Source organism: Eschrichtius robustus, chromosome 19, assembly GCF_028021215.1.
Source record: "Eschrichtius robustus isolate mEscRob2 chromosome 19, mEscRob2.pri, whole genome shotgun sequence".
NCBI lineage: Eukaryota > Metazoa > Chordata > Mammalia > Artiodactyla > Eschrichtiidae > Eschrichtius > Eschrichtius robustus.
In genome coordinates this window covers 19,344,410-19,365,566 of record NC_090842.1, presented here as the reverse complement: position 1 = coordinate 19,365,566, position 21,157 = coordinate 19,344,410, and the positions used below count along the sequence as shown (strand labels likewise).

Genomic DNA, 21,157 nt, shown 5'->3' with positions numbered 1-21,157 from the left:
GAGTAGAGGTGCTTCAGTGACTAGGTTTCTCCATAAAGAGGGCCTAAGCACAAGGACCCTGGCCTCATAAGGTCTTTGCAGAGTTCCAGCTCACCTGGAAGAGTTTGGAAATGGCACCAAATGGTCCTGGTTTGTCCATGGGTTAGCTCCCTGTGTCCTTTCAACTGGGAGAAGGAGCAACTGAGAACTAAACTGAATTGTGGCAGTCCACTTCTCTGAGGGTTTTGAATTCCTTAAGAATTTTCAGCTGGAGTTGAATTTTGCTCACTATTATAGCCCTTAGGCCTAGTATAGTGTCTGGCACACATGGGCATGCAGTTACTTAAATCAGTGAAGACCGTAGCTGGAGCCAGCCATGGACTCTTATACAGATACCTTTGACTTTGGCACACTTTTATTGTGAAGGAGGTGGATCCATAGAGGACTTCAAGCATAGGAGTTGGGATTTGTGACCCCTTGACTCATTTTCTTGGCTGTTAACATCTTTCTTTAGATTGGATATTGTAGTGGCAAGGTGACAATTTTATCTATAGTTCCAAGTAATTTAGCTCAAAGCTAGCTACAAATGCCTTTAAAGCTAGCCATGTTTAACATGGGTGTTCGGGCACAAATGGACACTTATTGGGCTCCATAAAACGTATGACTCCTTACCTGGGGGCTTTCCCTGTGGTTTCAAACTGGAATGACTCTAAAATTAATGTCCCTCTAGTTTCTGCTCTCCTTCTGGCCCCTTGGCACTGACTTGAGAAACAAGTCTGTGGTGGGGAGGAGGGGTGGGAGAAAGGTTGTGCAGGTACCTAGATGTGGAAGGGACTGTATCTCTCCCTTCCTAGGGCTAGTTCTGGCTTGTCATAAGGTGGTGGAAGCACAGCAGTGCCCTTCCAGTCCAGGTGGGACTGAAGCCCTTTATGGGTAGGTATTGGATCAGTTGCTCAACTGCCCCACTCTTCTTCATTAGGAGTGAGGATTTTTCCAGGCCCAAGCCATGCTCTGTAGTGTGTCCTTTAGCTCCTGTGTGTTGAAGGGACTTAGACTGTTTCAGCTTTGGCTCACTTGAACCTCTCAGCAGCACTCCCAGGACAGGGTGAGGGCCAGACTGCCTAGGTCTCCCCGGTGTCTGGATGTTGTCAGCACACAACCTATCTGGTGTTTTAGCTTCTGGAGGGGAGGAGGACAGCTCAGAGCAAGGGAGGTCCTAGATACACCACAAGCAGGGCAATGCAGAGTCTCCCTGACTGAGTAATAAGAGGAGAATCTAGTCAGGCAAAGTAATACAGATCTGGGATTTAATTAAACAGAAGCCTGGCCTGGTCGTATGAGGCATTCCTGGGAGGAGTGGTGGGGTTGACGGTGAGGATCTGTGAAGGACCCTTCTGGAAGAACAAGAGAACTGAGAGATCTCTGGTCAGGAGAAGACTTGTCGCTATTAACTTTACCTGTGACCCCCCTGGCTTAGCTGCAGAGCATTTCCCCAGCAGGCCTGAACTAGAGACAGGCCTTATTTCAAATGTTTGCGTTGCCCGGGAAACGATGAAAATGGGCGTTGAAAGGAAAGGGCAATGGGCGGGAGGGAGATTATGGACAATTTTATCACTTAAATCACGGGGAAGGTTTGGGCGTGCCAGTTATTACTCTTTTAATAAAAATGAAACTCTTAGCTGCTCTGCCTGCTGGAAAAAAAACAAAAAACAAACTTGTGAGAATGTCTTGTAGACCCTAACTGCAGAAATCTAAAGAGTAATCTTGTCTCCAGCCCAAGAAAAGCCTCGCCTGCTTGAAACGAACTTTGGGTCCGACTAGCACCGGGCAGGGCGCAAGAATATTGGGACAAACAGAAGCTGTGCGTTCCGCCCCGGCTGGCCTTAGAGCAACACTCGGAAGAGCTGCAGGGGCGGCCAGAGCACCAAAGGGGAGGGGGCTTTGCGAGCGGAAACAGCTCAGGGGCCCAGGGAGGGGCGGCTAGGCCAGTTTGGGGCCAGGCCGAGCTCCCACGGAGGCGGGGCCAACACAGAACAGCCGCGCAACCAGAGCTGGCCCGGACCAGCTGGGACTTAGCGATAACTGAGCCCTGACCCCCGCCTGGCGCCAAGCTCGGGTGTTCCAGAGGCTTCCGCTAGACCACAATTCTCAGGGGCTCGCCTCAGCGGCCTCCCTCCCTGACTTAGTCTCCCCTCCCGCGCTGCGGGCCGTGTCTGGGCCTCGGCGCATAGGACGTCGGGAACTGTAGTTTTCTCCTGGCGCACCTATGCCGAAAAGGAGAATGGGGGGAACTGCGTTTCCCAGAGTGCAGCGGGGTGGCAAGGGAAGGCAGGGGGGAAGGGACAGTCGGTCGCAGACCGCGCTGGGTTGCCGCCGCCGCTGCCGCCATCGTGCCAGCCCCTCGGGTGAGTGTCGGGGCTAGCGCGCTGGGGCGGGGGCTGGGCCGCAGGAGCCGCGCTCCGGGTCGCCTGGAGCCTCAGCTGCGAGTCCCCGGGCCGCCCCTCCCCTCCCCCCCCCCGGCGGCCCGAAGCCGCGCGGGGCCGGGGCCATGTGTCGCGCGCGGCTCCGCCTCCCGTCGGTCCTCTGAGGCGGCGGCCGGGGGGAACACAGAGAGAGACAGCCAGGAACCCATTTCAGGCGTACCGTGCCCGTGGCGGGCACACTGGACCGCGCCGGGGCCGGGCCTTTTTCTCTGTTCTGGACCACCCGGATGGGGTTCTCCGGGCCCCGCCCCGTCTGGCCTAGCCCGGCCTGCCCGAGTCCTGCGAACTCTGCAGGCAGGCTAGCGGGCGGACCCCAGCCACACGTCCTGCCGCCCGCCTGCCAAGGATCCGGGGATGGGCAGGTGCCACCCGGCCCGCTCCGGAGTCAGCACTGGGTAAGGGCGCCCGCCTGCCGCAGCCCTACCCTCACCCGGTTCTCAGCCATAGCTCGGCTAGGATGTAGGTGAACGCTCCCTTGCTTGTCTGCCCGCTGAGAGTGCACGAAACCTATCTCCCACTCTGGAACTCAGATTCTCCTGCATCGAGGCCAGGGTCAGGGAATCTGGGGTGGGAGGGTGTTCCACGTGGGACTTCACCCCCGGCCAGTCTTGGAGGATCTGGCCTGATGAGATGAGGCGGCTCCGGACTCGTAGGCTCAGTCCCCGCCCTTCTCTCTGTCAGTGATCAGGCCCCAGCCGTGGGTGGGTTGGCCGGCCGCGTTAGTGGAGGGAGGGGAGGGAGGAAGCCAAGGAGGTAAGGCTGAATGTGTGAGCCTCCAACACATCGTTAGATCTCTTCAGCACAGCCTAATCCTCACTTCTGCCTCTCCCAGAGTCATCTGCCCTTTTCCCACAGTGGAGAATGATTCGATAAGAATGGTAACGGTAAGGTGGGGTTTAATGGAGGGGAAAATAGAATCCAGGTTTGAGGTCCTTGAGCCTAGTGCCAAACAAGAGGCTGGGCTGCAAGACATTGGGCATGGGGCACATCTGGGCTGTGGGGCTCAGATTTATGCTCTGTGAGGCCCTTCTGAAGCCTGGGTGGCAGCACTAGAGCTGGAGGCTGCAGAAAGTCAGGCTTCCCTCACCTGCCTGCTCACTTTCCAACAACTGAGTGACCTATGAACAGGCAGGAAGCTGGTTGGGCCTTGGGAAATTGCTTTTAATGATGGCTCCAAGGACTCTGTTGATTTCTGGAAGTAGAGAAGTATCTAGCCATAGAGTAGTCTTCTAGCAGGCTTTGTAAAGGCACTCCTGATTGGTGATAAAATTAAGGGACAAGTCCAGAGAAGACCATGGGATATGGAGAAAAGACAGTTTGTTAAACCTTGATTCCTCTGACCCCAGTGTAGCTTCTGAGCCACAGTTCTTGCAGGGATAAAGAAGCAGCTAAGTCTCTGCAGACCTGGCCTCAGCAGCATGCAGTTCTTTTAGGAGAGTTGAGTTAGGCCTGTGATGCAGGAAGCCACCATCCTTGGAATTTTTCCTTGAGTATTTCCCCAGGTAATATTTTTCTGGTCATTGAACTCTAGCCTTGGAAGTTTTCCTGCAGTTGAATTGCATTCTCCCTGGTTAAGGAGGACAGGCAAGGAAGGTTCTGTCCAGATCTCGTCACCAGGGCCTGCGTTCTCTCTGGACTCAACCCTCCTAGTCCACATCCTAGCCCACGAGCACATGGGAGTCAGGTTCATTCAGCAGACTCAGGAGAGGCCTGGTTTGCCAGTGGAGGTGGGCAAGAAGGAGGGACCACCCACAGGACACAAATAGGATCAGTGTGATTGGATCTCTTAGTGCTATAAGTAGTTGTTCCAAGACCTTGAGATTGTCTGGGTTGGTTCTTTCTAGGACACTGGTGTCAGGTGAATTAGGCTTTATGGCTGTGGATTAGTTCACACATTGCAAAGCCCTAGGTGACTTGAAAAGAAGCGTTTTCTTCAAGGTCAAAATGCTGCTGTTCCTTGGGAAAAAGGAACAAAGGTTACTTGGGAACAGGAGGAATTCAGGTCCCTCCCTCTCATTCCAGTCGTTAAGTTCCTTATAACTTATGTGTCTGGGGTCATCTAGGCATTGCTAGGCATCCTGACCCCCATAAATCCTTGACCTTTCTGGAATTTGGCAGGCTATCTGTGTCTCAGAGCTCAGAGATACGAGAAGAACCCTGAGGTTCTCCAGAATCAGTCTGCACCCTCTCTTCATGTAGGGCTGACTTGGGAGGTGGGGCCTGGCATGGGACAGTCAGGATATGGCTGTGTAAGCAAGGGGGCAGGCTGTAAGGATGCTGGGTTCTCAACCAGCTCAACTAGGTCCCTTAGTGACATGGAGCCCACCTCTCCTCTCTGAGCCACGTTTCACTTTATTCTGCTGTCTTTGCAGTTGGTGGGTTGGGATGGGAAGAATGATTTAAGTGAAAGAATTCTCAAATGTTAGAACTGGAAGGCACCTTATATCAAAAAATTCTGGAATACCCTTACTGAGGCATTAGTATCTTGCTTGAAATTATTTTTTTTTCTTCTTTTACACCAATGATCCATTTTATTCAGCAACCATTCTTGCAGTGCTTTCTATGTGTCAGCCCACTGGGCCGAGGCTGGAGGTAGAATAATGAATCCTACCAAGTCCTGGTGCTGGGGAAAGGATGTCCCAGTAGTGGAGGAGACAGAGGTAATGTTACTATTATGTGCTGAGGGCTAAGTTGAAGGGACCCACAAGGGGCTCTTGGCCCTTTGCAAAAGAGGGGGCTTCTGAATGATTAGAGCACCAGAGAGGAAAGTCTGTTAGTGAGCCCACTCTCCTCTCCAGTGCCTGGAGAAACCACAGAACAAGGTATACTCCAGGATGTTGGGGCCAGGAAAGTCTGGGGTCCCTTGAGAAACTTGGCTGTCACCACTCCAAATTGCTGTGGCTGTCGAGTCTAGCAGCTGTCTTCGATTGGTAGCTCCTCCATTCCTCAGGGGTCTCTGCTGGGTGTTCTCCTGGTGCCTGAGAATCTCACCAGCATTCTGTGGTCTGTGGCCTCATTCCCTGCCTGGAACCTGGGTTTGTGGCTTCTGTCTCTTCTGAGACCCTCTCAGGTCACTTATTCAAGTGCCCAGTGCTCCTGGAGTGATATCTATCAGGACATCTTCCCAGAGTCAGACAGAGGCGCTCTCCCCAGAAGTGAAAGGGAATAGTCCTTCTGGAGAGAGGGGAGTGGATCCAAAAAGTTTTCCACAGGATGGACATTGAAAGTTGGGCAGGATTTCTGTGCGCTGGGGTTGAGCTGAACCTCCTGATGGGCCTCCTTTTTAAATTTTCTTTAATTTATTTTTTTATACTGCAGGTTCTTATTAGTTATCTATTTTATACATATTAGTGTATATATGTCAATCCCAATCTCCCAATTCATACCACCACCACTACCACACGCCCTCCACTTTCCCCCCTTGGTGTCCATACGTTTGTTCTCTACATCTGTGTCTCTGTTTCTGCCCTGCAAACCGGTTCATCTGTACCATTTTTCTAGGTTCCACATGTATGCGTTAATATACGATATTTGTTTTTCTCTTTCTGACTTACTTCACTCTGTATGACAGTCTCTAGGTCCATCCACGTCTCTACAAGTGACCCAATTTCGTTCCTTTTTATGGCTGAGTAATATTCCATTGTATATATATACTACATCTTCTTTATCCATTCGTCTGCCAATGGGCATTTAGGTTGCTTCCATGACCTGGCTATTGTAAATAGTGCTGCACTGAACATTGGGGTGCATGTGTTTTTTTGAATTATGGTTTTCTCTGGGTACATGCCCAGTAGGAGGATTGCTGGGTCATATGGTAATTCTACTTTTAGTTTTTTAAGGAACCTCCATACTGTTCTCCACAGTGGCTGTATCAATTTACATTCCCACCAACAGTGCAAGAGGGTTCCCTTTTCTCCACACCCTCTCCAGCATTTGTTGTTTGTAGATTTTCTTTTTTTTTTAAAATAAAATTTATTTTATTTATTAATTTTTGGCTGCGTTGGGTCTTCATTGCTGTGCTCAGGCTTTCTCTAGTTGCAGCGAGTGGGGGCTACTCTTCGTTGTGGCAGGCGGGCTTTTCACTGCAGTGGCTTCTCATTGCGGAGCACAAGCTCTACGCACGCGGGCTTCAGTAGTTGTGGCTCGTGGGCTCTAGAGCATAGGCTCAGTAGTTGTGGCGCACGGGCTTAGTTCTGCGGCATGTGGGATCTTCCCGGACCAGAGGTCGAACCTGTGTCCCCTGTATTGGCAGGCAGATTCTTAGCCACTGCGCCACCAGGGAAGTCCCATTTGTAGATTTTCTGATGATGCCCATTCTAACTGGTGTGAGGTGATACCTCATTGTAGTTTTGATTTACATTTCTCTAATAATTAGTGATGTTGAGCAGCTTTTCATGTGCTTCTTGGCCATCTGTATGTCTTCTTTGGAGAAATGTCTGTTTAGGTCTTCTGCCCATTTTTTGATTGAGTTGTTTATTTTTTTGATATTGAGCTGCATGAGTTGTTTATATATTTTGGAGGTTAATCCTTTGTCCGTTGATTTGTTTGCAAATATTTTCTCCCATTCTGAGGGTTGTCTTTTCGTCTTGTTTGTAGTTTCCTTTGCTTTGCAAAAGCTTTTAAGTTTCATTAGGTCCCATTTGTTTATTTTTGCTTTTATTTCCATTACTGTAGGAGGTGGATCAAAAAAGATCTTGCTGTGATTTATGTCAAAGAGTGTTCTTCCTATGTTTTCTTCTAAGAGTTTTATAGTGTCCAGTCTTACATTTAGGTCCTAATCCATTTTGAGTTTATTTTTGTATATGGTGTTAGGGAGTGTTCTAATTTCATTCTTTTACATGTAGCTGTCCAGTTTCCCCAGCACCACTTATTGAAGAGACTGTCTTTTCTCCATTGTATATCCTTGCCTCCTTTGTCATAGATTAGTTGACCATAGGTGCGTGGGTTTATCTCTGGGCTTTCTATCCTGTTCCATTGATCTATATTTTTGTTTTTGTGCCAGTACCATATTGTCTTCTTTACTGTAGCTTTGTAGTATAGTCTGAAGTCAGGGAGTCTGATTCCTCCAGCTCCGTTTTTTTCCCTCAAGGCTGCTTTGGCTATTTGGGGTCTTTTGTGTCTCCATACAAATTTTAAGATTTTTTTGTTCTAGTTCTGTAAAAAATGCCACTGGTAATTTGATAGGTTTTGCATTGAATCTGTAGATTGCTTTGGGTAGTATAGTCATTTTCACAACATTGATTCTTCCAATCCAAGAACATGGTATATCTCAACATCTGTTTGTATCGTCTTTATTTTCTTTCATAAGTGTTTTATAGTTTCCTTTATACAGGTCTTTTGTCTCCTTAGGTAGGTTTATTCCTAGGTATTTTATTCTTTTTGTTGCAATGGTAAATGGGAGTGTTTCCTTAATTTCTCTTTCAGATTTTTCATCATTATTGTATAGGAGTGCAAGAGATTTCTGTGCATTAATTTTGTGTCCCGCAACTTTACCAGATTCATTGATGAGCTCTAGTAGTTTTCTGGTGGCATCTTTAGGATTCTCTATGTATAGTATCATGTCATCTGCAAACAGTGACAGTTTTACTTCTTCTTTTCCAATTTGTATTCCTTTTATTTCTTTTTCTTCTCTGACTGCTGTGGCTAGGACTTCCAAAACTATGTTGAATAATAGTGGCTAGAGTGGACATCCTTGTCTTGTTCCTGATCTTAGAGGAAATGCTTTCAGTTTTTCACCATTGAGAATGATGTTTGCTGTGGGTTTGTCATATACGCTGATGGGCCTCTTTCTAAAGTTATTTTTTTCTGATGGGCCATTTGAGGATGTTTGTGTGTGTGGAGTTGGATTTGAGTTGACTACCCCTTCCCCAACTTTGAGATTCTGTGATTTTCTTGCTTTGACCATATGTGGCAGGAATTCTTGAAGACTCTCTCCCTGAGGGAGGCCACAGCGTGTGGGTTATCCCGGCAGTGACTTCCAGGCCTGGAGTCAGTCTGGAGTGACTGATCATTCTGGTCAGCACCCTTACCACCAGGTCTGTGTGGCACCTTCTCCTTCTCACCCTATCAGCTGGAATGTGTCTTCCTGGGAGGAATCATTTGCTCAGGTCTGGCTACGACTAGGGAAGTGTCTTAGTGGCCAGGGAAGAGGAACACAAGAGAGCTGGGGTTGGCCCTTCTCACTACCCTGGGCCTTTCTCTTTATTTGTTGCTGGTACCTGCTATGTGCCAACTCCTTAAGCACCCAGGCTGGAGAGGGGGCTACCCTGGAGAAGGAGAACCTCCCCTCATGAGAGGGGTGTGTCCAAGGTACCTGGGAACTGAGGGTAGTTTGCCTCAGTAAACTGGGGGAATTATAGAATGTTTGTTTCTTAAAGCCTCAGGTACTGCATTAGAGCCACTAGATCTCACCAGGGCAGAAACTGTGACCCCCTGGAAGGATGTCTGTAAAGAGACATTGTTTCACTTGCAGAGATGGTCAGGCCCGGGTCAAGGCAAGTTCTCATTTGTAGGTTGTAAACCTGCTTTGACAGGCTGAGCATGCACTTAGAGGCTTTCTGTTCTGATGGGCATGGAGCTTGCTGATTTCAAAGGGGAAGAAAAGGCTTGGGCTCCATTCCTCACAGCCTCATTTTGCCATCTATGCTTTCTGCTGCTTGACATGGGCTCTCAGCTGTTCCAGTCCAGGCCAGTTTTGTGGACATTTTAATGCTGATTATGCCAGCGGCCTTCTGTGGTCTTGAATTCTTTCCTAATCTCTCAGAGTCTTGGTTTCTTCATCTACAAAGTTACACTAATCACACCAGCTTTACAGGGCTGTGAGACTCAAATGAGAGAACACATGTAACTGTTTGGCTTACAGGAGTTTGACTTACAGTACATGAACCAGCAAGTTCATGGATGGGAGCTCTCTAGGACAGGGGCCCCAGAGATCCCTGAGCCACCTGGGAAGGGGTGGCCACTCAAGGACTGAATAAGCATGGAGCAGAGGGACTACAGTGCAGGTCTCGGGATTCACCTTCTGGGCCAGCCAGGGCAGCCTGAAATCTCTGGAGCCCTCTCTTCAAATAGAAGAGAAGGAAAAGGCCCTTAGGGTGCTGGGGGCACCTAGACATCAGGGGTCTGCCCCAGGAAAGAGTTCTGTCCTGGCCAGCCATCTGGGCAGCAGACCTTAGCTGATTTCCCTCCCAGCTTCAGGCAGGGGAGTGGTGGTCGAGGCTGTTGCCGGTCCTTGGTCAAGGCTGCTCTTTAGTGTGGTGTCCCTACAGGAGACTGAGATACCCACCTTCTTCCTAGCTCTTGACCTAGTATTCACCTAGGACCTGCCAATGACTGCTTACAGCTGAGTCCTGCTTTATACCCTCAGTTGATTACCCCTAACATCCTCATAATTACTGATGAAGAGACAGGGTCAGAGGGTCGTACCATGAGGGAGAGGAGAAGTAAGTTAGAGGCCAGGCCTTTGAGGGTGTGGTTGTGTACCTGCTATTCAGCCCCAGTTGTCCGTCAGGTGATCAGAACCTTGCGGGGGGAGGGAGGGTGTTTGGGGCCAAGCCCCACTTCCCACACGCCTCAGACAGATGGCTGGGTGGAAGGCAAAGGATTGTTTCCTGACAACTTGGACAGAAGGTGTGGGAGGAGGGGAAGTGGGTCACTTGGCCACTTAAATTGAACAGGGTTTGCCCAGAACTCACTCCTCCAGAGCAGAGGGGCTGGGCCAGGCACCATGGGAACAGGGGTGCCCCAGTCAGGGAGACGGTCCATGAACAAATATGTAAATGTGACAATCTTATGCAGTGACAAGTGCTAAGAAGACTAAACGGGGTGGTGAAGTGAGTAATTGGGTGGCTGCTTTAGACTGAGTGGTCACAGTGTCTGAAGGTGTCTATGAGGAGGTAACATTTGTCCTGACACATATGTGACAAGGAGGCAGACACATGAAGATGTACGAAGAAGGGTGATCCAGGTAGAAGGATCAACAGTTGCAAACCCCTCCATTGAGAGAGGCTCAACATGTTCCAGAAACAGGAAAATGCCCAGAGTGGCTGCAGAGTCCGGGAAGGAGTGGGTGGCAGGAGACAAGGTTGGATAGCTGGGAGGGCAGGTCACCCAGGGCCTTGAAGGCAGGATAAATGGTTGAGACTTTGTCAGTGGGGAATGGGAAGGGAAGTCATTGGAGGGCCATAGGACAGGATATACAGCACCCCTCAGATCATGGAAAGAGGTGCAGTTTGTTCCTGAAGGACAGGCACCCTGCAGCCTTCCCTCTCACTCCCCACAGTGCACGCCTGTGCTCTGGGTTTAAGCCAAGGTTGTCTGTCAGTCCCACCTGTCGGAGTCCTTCTCAGCCTCTGCCTCAGGGCTCTTGGAGGCCTAGCAGACAGTAAGTGTGAGGGTAATAGAGATGGTTGGTGCCAGTTTCAAGGATCCCACTATAAGCTCAGCACATCTGGCATTCTCTGCGGACCTCGGTGATGGGCCCTCAGATGTGAGCATCCTTCTGTTTTATTAGTCTGGAGTCAGTAATGTCCTCTTCCTCATCACTCTTCTGCCCCCAGCCCTGACCCAGGTCCAGCTAGGCCAGCATCTATTTCTGCTTTGCTGAGATGGTAGAATGGGGTTGTGACTTTGAAGATTTGGGAAAACTGTGAGATCATCCCCCGTGAAAACACCCATTGTTTAGTGTGGCAGTCTGCCTGGTGCCTTTGTTTGGAGGCAGAAGCCCTCGTTCAGACCCGTCTTGCCCCTGTCCTAGAAAGCCACGGTCAGAGATCAGGGCTTCAACCCTACATGTTCAATTTTTTTTTTTTAATTAATTTATTTTATTTTTATTTATTTTTAGCTGTGTTGGGTCTTCATTGCTGTGCGCGGGCTTTCTCTAGTTGCGGTGAGCGGGGGCTACTCTTCGTTGTGGTGCACAGGCTTCATTGTGGTGGCTTCTTTTGTTGCAGAGCACAGGCTCTAAGCGTGCGGGCTTCAGTAGTTGTGGCACACAGGCTCAGTAGTTGTGGCTCACAGGCTCTAGAGTGCAGGCTCAGTAGTTGTGGCGCACGGGCTTAGTTGCTCCGCGGCATGTGGGATCTTCCCGGACCAGGGCTCGAACCCGTGTCCCCTGCGTTGGCAGGCGGATTCTTAACCACTGCACCACCAGGGAAGCCCCCATGTTGTTCATTTTTATCTCCAGACTAGTTATCACTGGGAGTCCTGGCTCTGGAGTCCACTAAGCATGGTTCCATCCAGTTCCACCATTTATTAGGCTTGTGACCTTGAGCAAATTAGCTGACCTTGCTGGGCCTCATTTTGCTCATCTCTAACATGGGAGTTGACTCACAGGGTGTTAGAACAAATGCATGTAAAGCCCTTAGCGCATTTCTACACGTAATACACATTAGTGAAAATGAGACATTATCAGCCAGACATTGCTGTTTCAAGTTTCAAAATACTGGAAACGCTGACCCAGAATTAGAGGATAAAAATGAAGTTTTTTCTGTTACCCAATGGAATCTCCTGGGCCAGAGGTTTTAACCTGGGGTCTGTGACAACCTCAGGGAGTATGAATGACTTGAAATCATTCACAAGGCTGGGGCATCTCTGCCTCTGCGCAAAGTTATTGGGAAAGGGCCATGGTTTATGAGACATTTTTAGAGGGTCTTTGCACCCACAGAGACCTAAGGGTCAGTGAAGGCTGATGCTCAGTGGGTGAGAGGTCACCGAGGTCATTTCTGCTCCTCGAGGAGCCTGGCCTTAGTCAGCCTAAGTGAAGCAGGAGACGGTGTGGTCAGCAGCCCTCTTGGAAGAGCTGTAGGAGAAGCTGTCATGAAGGTCAGTCTCCAATCTGATGTGAGGCTGCCCCTCAGCCTTGGCATTTTGTTTCTTTCCAGGCTGTTCTTTCCACAATAAATATATTAGAAACAAGGTCAGGGCTGGCTGGCCATCCTGGGGAACATCCTCCCAGCCTGGCCCACCTCTCCCCTATGTTGCATGGGGATGGGAGGTGGGCTCTGCACCCTGTTGCTTTTTCTGGACTCAGGAATGCTGCCTCCTGGCTATGAGTGGAAAGCTTTGTGGAAGATTTGGAGTCAGAAACTATAAATCCTGTAGTTTGCTGGACTCTGTGCCGGGAGGTTGAGGGGGTGGGGTCGGGTGTGGCAGGAACCACGCTGGAACCCTCACAGCCCAGAGCCACAGTGTTTAGGCAGAGGAATGGGCCCTGGGTGTGTTGATATGGCTTTGCACGTGGGGTTGGGGTCAACAGTTGAGTCTGGAAAGGAGGATCCAAATGCGTGGCATCTGAACAGTGACCTGAGGGGAGGGCGGGCATCCCGGCAGGAGGACTCACCTGTGCAAAAGACACAGGGAGCAAGCACTCAGAGAGTTCTGGTGTGTTTATGTGTGGAGCTGGATGGAGGTAGGAGAGAATGGCTGAGGAGTCAGGGATGAGTGTGGATAGCCACCTGTGGGGCTTTGGGGGTTTGACCTTTAACCCAAGGGTGAGGGTTTTGTAGGGGAGGGACATGGACAGCCTTGTGATTTAGAGCTCAGGGATGCAAAGTTAGCAGAAAGCAAGCAGTGGCCTTGACCAGAGAACCCAGTATCAGCACTGATGTACTGGGTGAGCTTGGGGCAACCAGCTGAACCTTGGTTTTCCCACCTGTAAAGTGGGCTGACAGTGGAATCTGACCACATGGCGATGTGATCACGACATAGAGATAAACACATCAGGGTCAAGCAGGCCTCGAATGAGGTTGGTGTTGTCCTCTGCGGCCCCATTTGACATCTTTAAAGCAAAGTCTTCAGTCCACATACTTTTGAAGGTTCCTCCTCCCACTTTCTGGGAGCCCCTGAGCAGTCTTGTTCCTCAGGAGAGCTCCCTCTGCCCTGCCCCACTCCACCAGGCCAAAGGGGTCTTCTTGTCCTTTTATCCCTCCACCTCTTTACTCCACCACTATTTCTGCCAAGTAGTTTTTGTATTAGCATGTTATCACACTGTTAAAAACAATGTTGAAAAAGGAAAAAACACCCCCCCACTTCCTTCACCTCACTGTCCCACCACATGGCGCCACTTTTTTTTTCTTTGGATCAGCTTCTGGCCTTATTTCCCCTCATCCTCCATCTCCAGCTTCTCGGTTTCCTGCCCTAATCTCTTTCTGTGGCTCCAGACATTTGCTAATGTTGTTTCTTCTGACTGGCATACTCCTTTCTCCAAGACCTTCCCTGAGGGCTGCTGAGGACAGAGGGGGAGATGGCCCTCATCCATTCCTCCAGCTTTCCCCCTGCCCCAGAGTTCAAGATGCTCAGCAAGGCATCTTGAGAGCATGATGTGGTAGAGTTGGGCCACGATGAGTGAGCCAAGCATAGTGAATACTAGGGTGGAAGGGGCAGAGATGCGAGATGTGGGGCTGTGTCCTGCCTCCAGTAACCCAAGTCTGCATGTGGTACAGTCACAGTCTGACCCCTTGGAAATGTGACCAAGACAGAGCAGCTGGGACCAGCTGTTGATCCTATGTTTTTCCCATTTGTTGATGTATTTCTTGGCAGAGTGTGAACTGGGACACACCTTGTCCCAAGCAGGCCTGGCCGGGTCCAAGCTTTCTCCTCTGCTTGTTTTAGACTTTCCTGGACATTTCTTAGTCATCCCAGCACTGAGCTGCTATTTTTAGTGCCACCACCTCCTAGGGGACCTAAAATAAAGCTGGCTCAGCTTCCTGGCCCCTCATTGGCTGGAGTGTTGGTCACAGGCAGGGAGATTGGCTGGATTGGGGATAAGCCACTGCCCACTAACACTGTCCTTCCCTCTGGCTCCTCTGGCCTTGGGTGAGGTCATAGGGACTGGAGCAAACTAGCACTTACCATGTTGAGTTGAGGGCTTTACTAGGTTCCCTTAGTGAGACCACAACCACTGGCAACATCAGGGTTCCACCCTCTTATATAAGAGAAGGGGGCTGAGGCCCTAAGAAGTGCAGTGACTTGCGTGAGATCCCACTACTGCCAATGGTTGTCTGCCAGGGCCAAACCCACCTCCTTACTGCTTTGGTTCAGAGTTCCTGTTATCAGGAGAGAGGGGGTGGGCTCCTCTACAGTCAGAGATGACTACAGAGCAACACACAGGTCTGCTGTCATGGATCCAGCAGGGAGATGCGCGCCACCCTACCCGGGCCTGCCAAAGCGTGAGCGACTCTTTCATCTGGGGCTTGGGTTTTCCATCTAGCAGCTTGGGGTCCCTGATATCTGTAGCGGCGGGGGGGGGGGCGCTCCCCCCCCTCCCCCTCCGAGACTGGAGAGGGGCAGCCCTTCTGATGGAGCCACTGCTGGGATGGGGATGTGAAGACATGACACATTTTCCCCTCACAGCCTTCATTTCCCCTCCCAACATTTCTGTTATTACCTGTGATCCTCTGAACCCATGGTTCCAGCTCTGAAGTGGGTAGATGTAACCCACATCAGTGACGAAATCATGTCACCTGGCCTCAAAGAAGTAAACTGCCCCCTTAAGACAAAGTGTGTGCGGGGGGAGTCACTCGCTGTCTTTGTTGCAAATGGGGCCTTGAGGAGCCATTTCCCCCCACTCTCACTGGGTCTTCTTCCACCTGCCAGTAAGCCCGGGGGGCAGTGTTGAGGGACTGAGTGCTGAGTCTCAGCAGGACAAGGAGTGGGCCTGAAGGCTGCAATAGAAGACACTCCACATACAGACATCAGTAGTTCCCGACCTGCAAAGTGGGAAGAATAGCAATAACTCTCGCCTTGCAGGTTATTGAGAGGATTAAATGAAAAGATATGGGGAGAGTGATTAGCTCCTCCTTAAAAGCCCATCCCTCATTGGACTTGCTCTGACCTTCCTTTGTCCTGGCTCCACCCTCAGCACCCGTCCTGCTGTTTCATCCACGAGAGCCCCTCAAAGGAGGGTCTGGGTCTGGTCCACCTCTGGGCTCCCTGCACTGGTCTGTATTGAGGGATCGCCTGTCAGTTCCCTGGGCCCTCTCTGTGTTTCCTGGGCAGACCTCAGCAAAAGACTCCCTACTCAAGGAGGTCTGGGAGGGGTGGGGGTCAGTGAGGAGACTGGCTGGCTACCTCCTGCTTCCACGGTACCAAGGTACCAACACTACCCTCCCTGTCTCACTGGACTTGCAGATCTCAACGAGGCTGGGTGACGCTCCAGAATGGGAGACAAGCCAATTTGGGAGCAGATTGGATCCAGCTTCATTCAACATTACTACCAGTTATTTGATAACGACAGAACCCAACTAGGCGCAATTTATGTAAGTCTTCAGCTCTAGGACCAGAATGGGACCTCAGGGGATCAATTCAGGTGTTGGGCCAGTGCCTCCAGTTCACAAGTTCTGGCAGCCCTCACTGAATTTGGCTGTGCCCTTTTATCTGAGCTACTCTCCATGGCACAGGGGGCTTAAGGCCTAGCCCAACTCCCTGGTCCACACATTCCTTTCTGTCACCTATAAGACTGGATTCTGATACCCTAGGCAGCAGGTTCTGGGCTTGCCATTCCATGGTCCTGGGAGTGCTTCTGTTCTAGATTGGGCAGCAGCAGACAGAGGCTAGGGCTCATGGTGCCCTCTGGAGGCAGCAGCTGTAAGCATCATCAGTGCCCCGCTGATCTCTCCTGGAGGCCCCAGGTCCACCTTCCTTTGGGGGGCCAAAAGCCTCTGAATGCTCATGGGAAACAAATGGGGTTAGTCCAGGGAGGTTGGTGTGTCTTGAGAAACCCTTCTATGCAGATATGATTTGCTGCTATTTTAGTGATGTTCATATACCAAGAGTTACTTGTATTTGACCCTGCCCAAGACAGAAATGTGATTGATCAGGCCACGCCTAGCAGGTCTGCCCAGGATAGGAGAGGTAGGAGTCATCCAGCATAGCCTTGCAGCCTGACTGGGCTGTGGGCAAACTCCTTTGTGTCTCCCTCCAAAAAGTCAGGGCCAGTTCAGAAATTTTGAAGAAAAGAAAAGGATCTTACCAGTGGAAGAACAAATCCAGCACAGGTATTTGATTGTCATTATCATAGGTAGAGAATTTTAAAAACTCAAACTGGTATGACTCTGGGATCCTTGGCACTTGTACCTTATTGCTTTTAAAATCAATTAAAGCAGGCCTGACCCAGAGAAGAGTTAGCAAGGTCCTAAAAGAGTACTTTATGTATGTCATTTTATATAAACCTCAGCACATGTTCCCTTTAAAGATCAGGAAACTGAGACTCAAGGGGAGAAAAAAAAAAGTAGCTTGCTTAATGTCAGAGCTGGTAAGTAGCAGAGGAACTTGTGAGTTCTGCCCCTGAAGGCTGTGGCAGGAGAGATGGGGTGGAGAGGAAGTGAAGGTAGTGGGTTACATGTTGATGGTAGGGAGGGTCCCAGGCAAGGCCTTGTCAACCTCCATTCCTCCCTGACCCCATGGGAAGGGCCTCTGTGGAACTCACTGATGGCTTTTCTGGGACTGGTGCTGACTGACCATGCAGCAGGATGGCTTTTGACTGAGCCCTGGCCACATATAGCCAGCCTGGAGCTCATGCATATCAAAGGCCATACAACTTCTTGAATAAAAGGTGGGAAGTGAACTTACTTATTAATAAGTTTGTATTTTGTTACATAGTCTTTCAGAGCTTGGGTTCTGCAGTGCTGGGGTGTAATTAAAGAAGTTGTTCATCCTGTAAAGTTTGGAAGTTACCTCATTTTCCTTCTTTACAGGCAGGGAAACTAAGACATGGACTAATTTCCCCAAGCAAGACCCTTTTCAGGGTCCTTTCAGGGCCTCAGAGATACTCCTTGTGCTCTGAAGCCCTGACCCCAGGTTTCCTGGTTTTCAGATTGATGCGTCATGCCTTACGTGGGAAGGACAGCAATTCCAGGGGAAAGCTGCCATTGTGGAGAAATTGTCTGTAAGTAAGGGTCAGGGCTGGGCTGCAGGCAGCTCCTTCCCCACCCCACTGGCCACAGCCCACCACCCACTCTTTCCTTTGCAGAGCCTTCCGTTCCAGAAAATCCAGCATAGCATCACGGCGCAGGACCATCAGCCCACGCCAGATAGCTGCATCATCAGCATGGTTGTGGGCCAGCTTAAGGTAATAGTGCTGCTGCCTTGCAGTGCTGCTGTCCTGCTTCTCAAGGGACACCCAAAGTGATGCCTAGAGCTGTGTAGCTCAGTACAATAGCCATCAGCCACATGTGGTGATTTTTAAATTACATTAAGTAAAATGAAATAAAATTAAAATGTAATTCCTCAGTTGCATTAGTCATACTTCAAGTGCTTGTGGCTGCCTATTGGACAGCGCAAACACAGAACATTTCTGTTATTGCAACAAGTCCTATTGGAGAGCACTGGTATAGAGCATTTTTGGAAAAGAGACAAGAGGTATAGGAGCAGGATGGGGCTGTGATCCAAGCCACTGGGCCTTTGCACTGCCCCAAGGTGTGGGTGGGCCTTCTGCAGGCAGCTGATCCTGAACTGGAGTCCATGCTGCCACTCCCCAAGCTGGCTGCTGATTCTTCCACCTGCTGAGCAAAGCAGATTCCTGAAACTCTTGCTTCTCTTTGCATTTCTCCTTCCACTTCTCAAGACCTGTTACCTTCAAAGCCTTCCTGTGGTCCCGTACCCCCCAGGAACTCCTACTTGTTATGCTCTAACAGGCTGAAGCCAGATTCTTGATTTCCAAAAAAAGCCTCTCCTCCTTCCCAAAGCAGGACAAATGAGCTGCCCCTTAACCAGATTCCAACCCCCTGGGCCTGTGGCATCATGGGGCCCAGAATAAAAGGCCCACATGCCTTCTCCCTAGGCTAGGCAGGGCTTCTTGAGTCCAATACGAGGGTGGAAGAAGGTGGGGGTGCCTAGGCGTCTCCAGTGGACCCGGACGGACCTGCCTTCTGGCACTGTTCTTTCCTATTAGTTTCTCCTGCCTGTGCAAGATACCGTGCCCAGAGAGTGTGCTCAAATAGGCCTTGGGAGTGAGGAGGTCTCTCCTGGGGTCTTAGTGCCCACTTTCCCAGGCTGGAATCAGTTAGCAGTGCCTCTTCCCACCTGGCTTCAGGTTCTTTCTAGTGTTTTTGTCCAACCCCCAAAAGACTGATTTGCCTCCTTGCTGATGATAATTCCTGGAAAAAACAGTGATGTTAGAAACACCGTTGGTTGGCTGGGCTCCTACCTCAACTAGGCCTCATCTGGGTATTCTGCAGTTTGGGTGGAAGTCTCTCGCCTTTCTTTTTTCGTTGCAAATATGTTACATGACAAGAAACAGATTACCTGACAGCGATGCATTGGTTTTTTTCCCCTGTAGAGCTGTAATTAGTGTGAGCTTGGTTTTGAGCCTTTTCTCATGTACTTGGCCATAGTCAGTATTAGTAGTAGCTTCTCCTGGTTGGACTAACTGGCATAATCAGACACTAAGATTGTTTAGTTTTCAGATTACTGTGAGTTACATGGTAAGCGCTGCAGAACTCTTTCAAATTGGTCACTTGTGCCCAGAAACATGGGTTCAGAGGCACGTACGTTCTCTGCTCTGTTTCTGTAGCTAACTGGTGAGTTGTTCTGCAGTTTGTGTACATAGCAGTGTGAGCTGCCATCTCAAGGCCCCTTTGTGCCCAGTTCAGTGTTTCATACATTGTGTCAATTCACAGTCACAAGTACCCCCTTAGCTCTCCTAGGATTTGCATCCAAATTGTAGGGCCTGATCCCAAAGTCAGCGTTCACCTCCTGCTGAACACCCTTCCTGTTCCTTGGCCACCTTACTGAACCATTTTCTCTCTTCTCACAGGCCGATGAAGACCCCATCATGGGGTTCCACCAGATGTTCCTATTAAAGAACATCAATGATGCTTGGGTTTGCACCAATGACATGTTCAGGCTTGCCCTGCACAACTTCGGCTGACCTCCTCCCAGCCAGGCACTCATGCTGTTTCCTCCTCCCTCCTCTTCCCGATATTATTCATGCTCCTCCAGATGCTCCAAATATCATACACAAATGAGCAGGGCCGCGGTGGGAGTGGGCGCAGTGCGCTACTGCTGCCGAGGTATTGTGCATGATGTTTGGACGCTAGACTAGTTGCATCTGACGGGAGAAGTTTGTGTTGTACCAGCGCATGCCTTGGAAAGACTTAAGTAATGCGGAAGGTTGTCTTTTTTTTTTTTTTTTTTTTTTAATCTACTGACAAGTTGCTCTAGTAACCCAAAGAAGTGAAGGAGAAAGCAGCTGCCTCACCACCAAGATATTGATTTGTTCAGATGTTTCAATGCCTCATGATACAATAAAACCACAAAAATTTTCTTAACAGTTTAAATTGTTTTAATTAGTTTAATAGTTGGCTGGGCATCAGTAACTACCCTGCCTCATTGGCTCTCTTATGTCTCACCCTCCCACCTCTACCCCACTTCAGCGATACCTGTTGCAAGGAGAAAACGCTGAAGCAGCACTCTCAGCTGGCTTCTCTCAGAAGGCCTGTAGGGCATAGTGTTCCCTCCATGGCCCACCTGGTCTTGGGAAAGTGAGCTGCAGACAGGCAGAGCTCAGGTCTGACCTGAAGCTTCCCTTGCGCTGAAGCCTCTGCAGTCAGTTCTGACACCTCCTGTGACCTCTACACTGGGTAGGATCAAGACTCTAATGACATGTGAGATGACCCAGAACCCCACTGAAGATGGAAAAGCCTTGGCAAAAATGGCCCATTAGCTTCAGGCCCTCTGAACTGAGGGCTCAGCAAGACCAAGTATGAGCAGAGGTTTGAGGGAGAAGGGCCTGTTCTGTCCACAGAAGGGTCAGGATCACATCCAGTGTGCCCCGTAAATCCCAAGCCAAGCAGAGGGCAGCTCTGATGCTGTACCATCTGCTGTGGATATCATTACCCAAAGGGGAGTACCTCGAACAGCCAGCCTCCAATGCCCATGGAGCCAGGCCTGGTTGGGTTGGAGTATAGATTTAGAACTATGAAAGAAAGCATTCTGAGTTTGAGGGATTTAGGTTCTAGGATTTCTCACCCCTGAGACCTCTGCAAGGCATCTCTAGGCCTCCTCCAATTCCCTCCCTGACCACACACACACACCTTCACACTATCTTCAAATCCTGGGAAGTCTCAGCTGTTGGGGCAGTTTCTGCTCCTCAGTTTTGGGGACAAGCCTTGCCTAGTACAAATCTAGCCCTTGAGCCCTGAGACCTTGATGGTGTAAAACTGGTGGCAAGGTAGCAACCACAGGCTAGAACCAAACCCAGGACTTGGGCTGATGCCCTGTTAGGGGTTTTAGGATTGGTGAGGGCACCACAGCTTTGCCCGACCTGCACAGCCCCCTTCCCTCCTGCACTATGGATGGAAGCCAAGGACTTCCTCAGACCCCCACTGGTTGCCTGGCTACACTGGGCACTGGGCTGGATGATGTGCTGTTTGAAAGGACAGCATACTCAGGAGATTTCAGTGGGACTGATTTCTTGGCTGCTGTGTATTTGGGGGATGGAGGTTGGGGAGAGAGGTAGAAACTTGCTGCCTCTTAAACCACCCTGTATAAAATCTGCAATACAGCTTTTCCATGTACCTGTGCCTGAAATGTCTGCAATAAAGAGGTGTTTGTAAACTATGGTTCCTTTCTTTTTGCCTGAGGGTGCCAGGTCATGCAGGGGGATGCTGGGAGACATTAGGGAACAATGTGATGTTTGTGGTGGGACCATCTCCTCTGCCCTTGCAATTCCTGGGTCCGTGACTTCACGGGTCCCC

The 21,157-nt window shown here is 50.1% G+C and overlaps 1 protein-coding gene across 1 annotated transcript; it reads left to right on the top strand.

Moving 5' to 3' along the window:
* The first annotated feature begins 2,297 nt into the window (after positions 1 to 2,297).
* Positions 2,298 to 19,738, top strand: NUTF2 (nuclear transport factor 2). The gene is made up of 5 exons (XM_068528862.1): positions 2,298 to 2,384; positions 15,591 to 15,718; positions 17,275 to 17,346; positions 17,431 to 17,529; positions 19,216 to 19,738. The coding sequence occupies exons 2-5, from the start codon at positions 15,620 to 15,622 to the stop codon at positions 19,327 to 19,329; spliced, it is 384 nt and encodes a 127-aa protein (XP_068384963.1). The 5' UTR covers positions 2,298 to 2,384; positions 15,591 to 15,619; the 3' UTR covers positions 19,330 to 19,738.
* Positions 19,739 to 21,157: the final 1,419 nt, after the last annotated feature.

Coding starts and splice junctions, on each gene's coding strand:
- NUTF2 (XM_068528862.1), top strand. CDS start 15,620: ATGGGAGACAAGCCAATTTGGGAGCAGATTGGATCCAGCTTCATTCAA. Junction 15,719..17,274: donor CCCAACTAGGCGCAATTTAT/GTAAGTCTTCAG, acceptor CCTGGTTTTCAG/ATTGATGCGTCATGCCTTAC. Junction 17,347..17,430: donor CCATTGTGGAGAAATTGTCT/GTAAGTAAGGGT, acceptor TTTCCTTTGCAG/AGCCTTCCGTTCCAGAAAAT.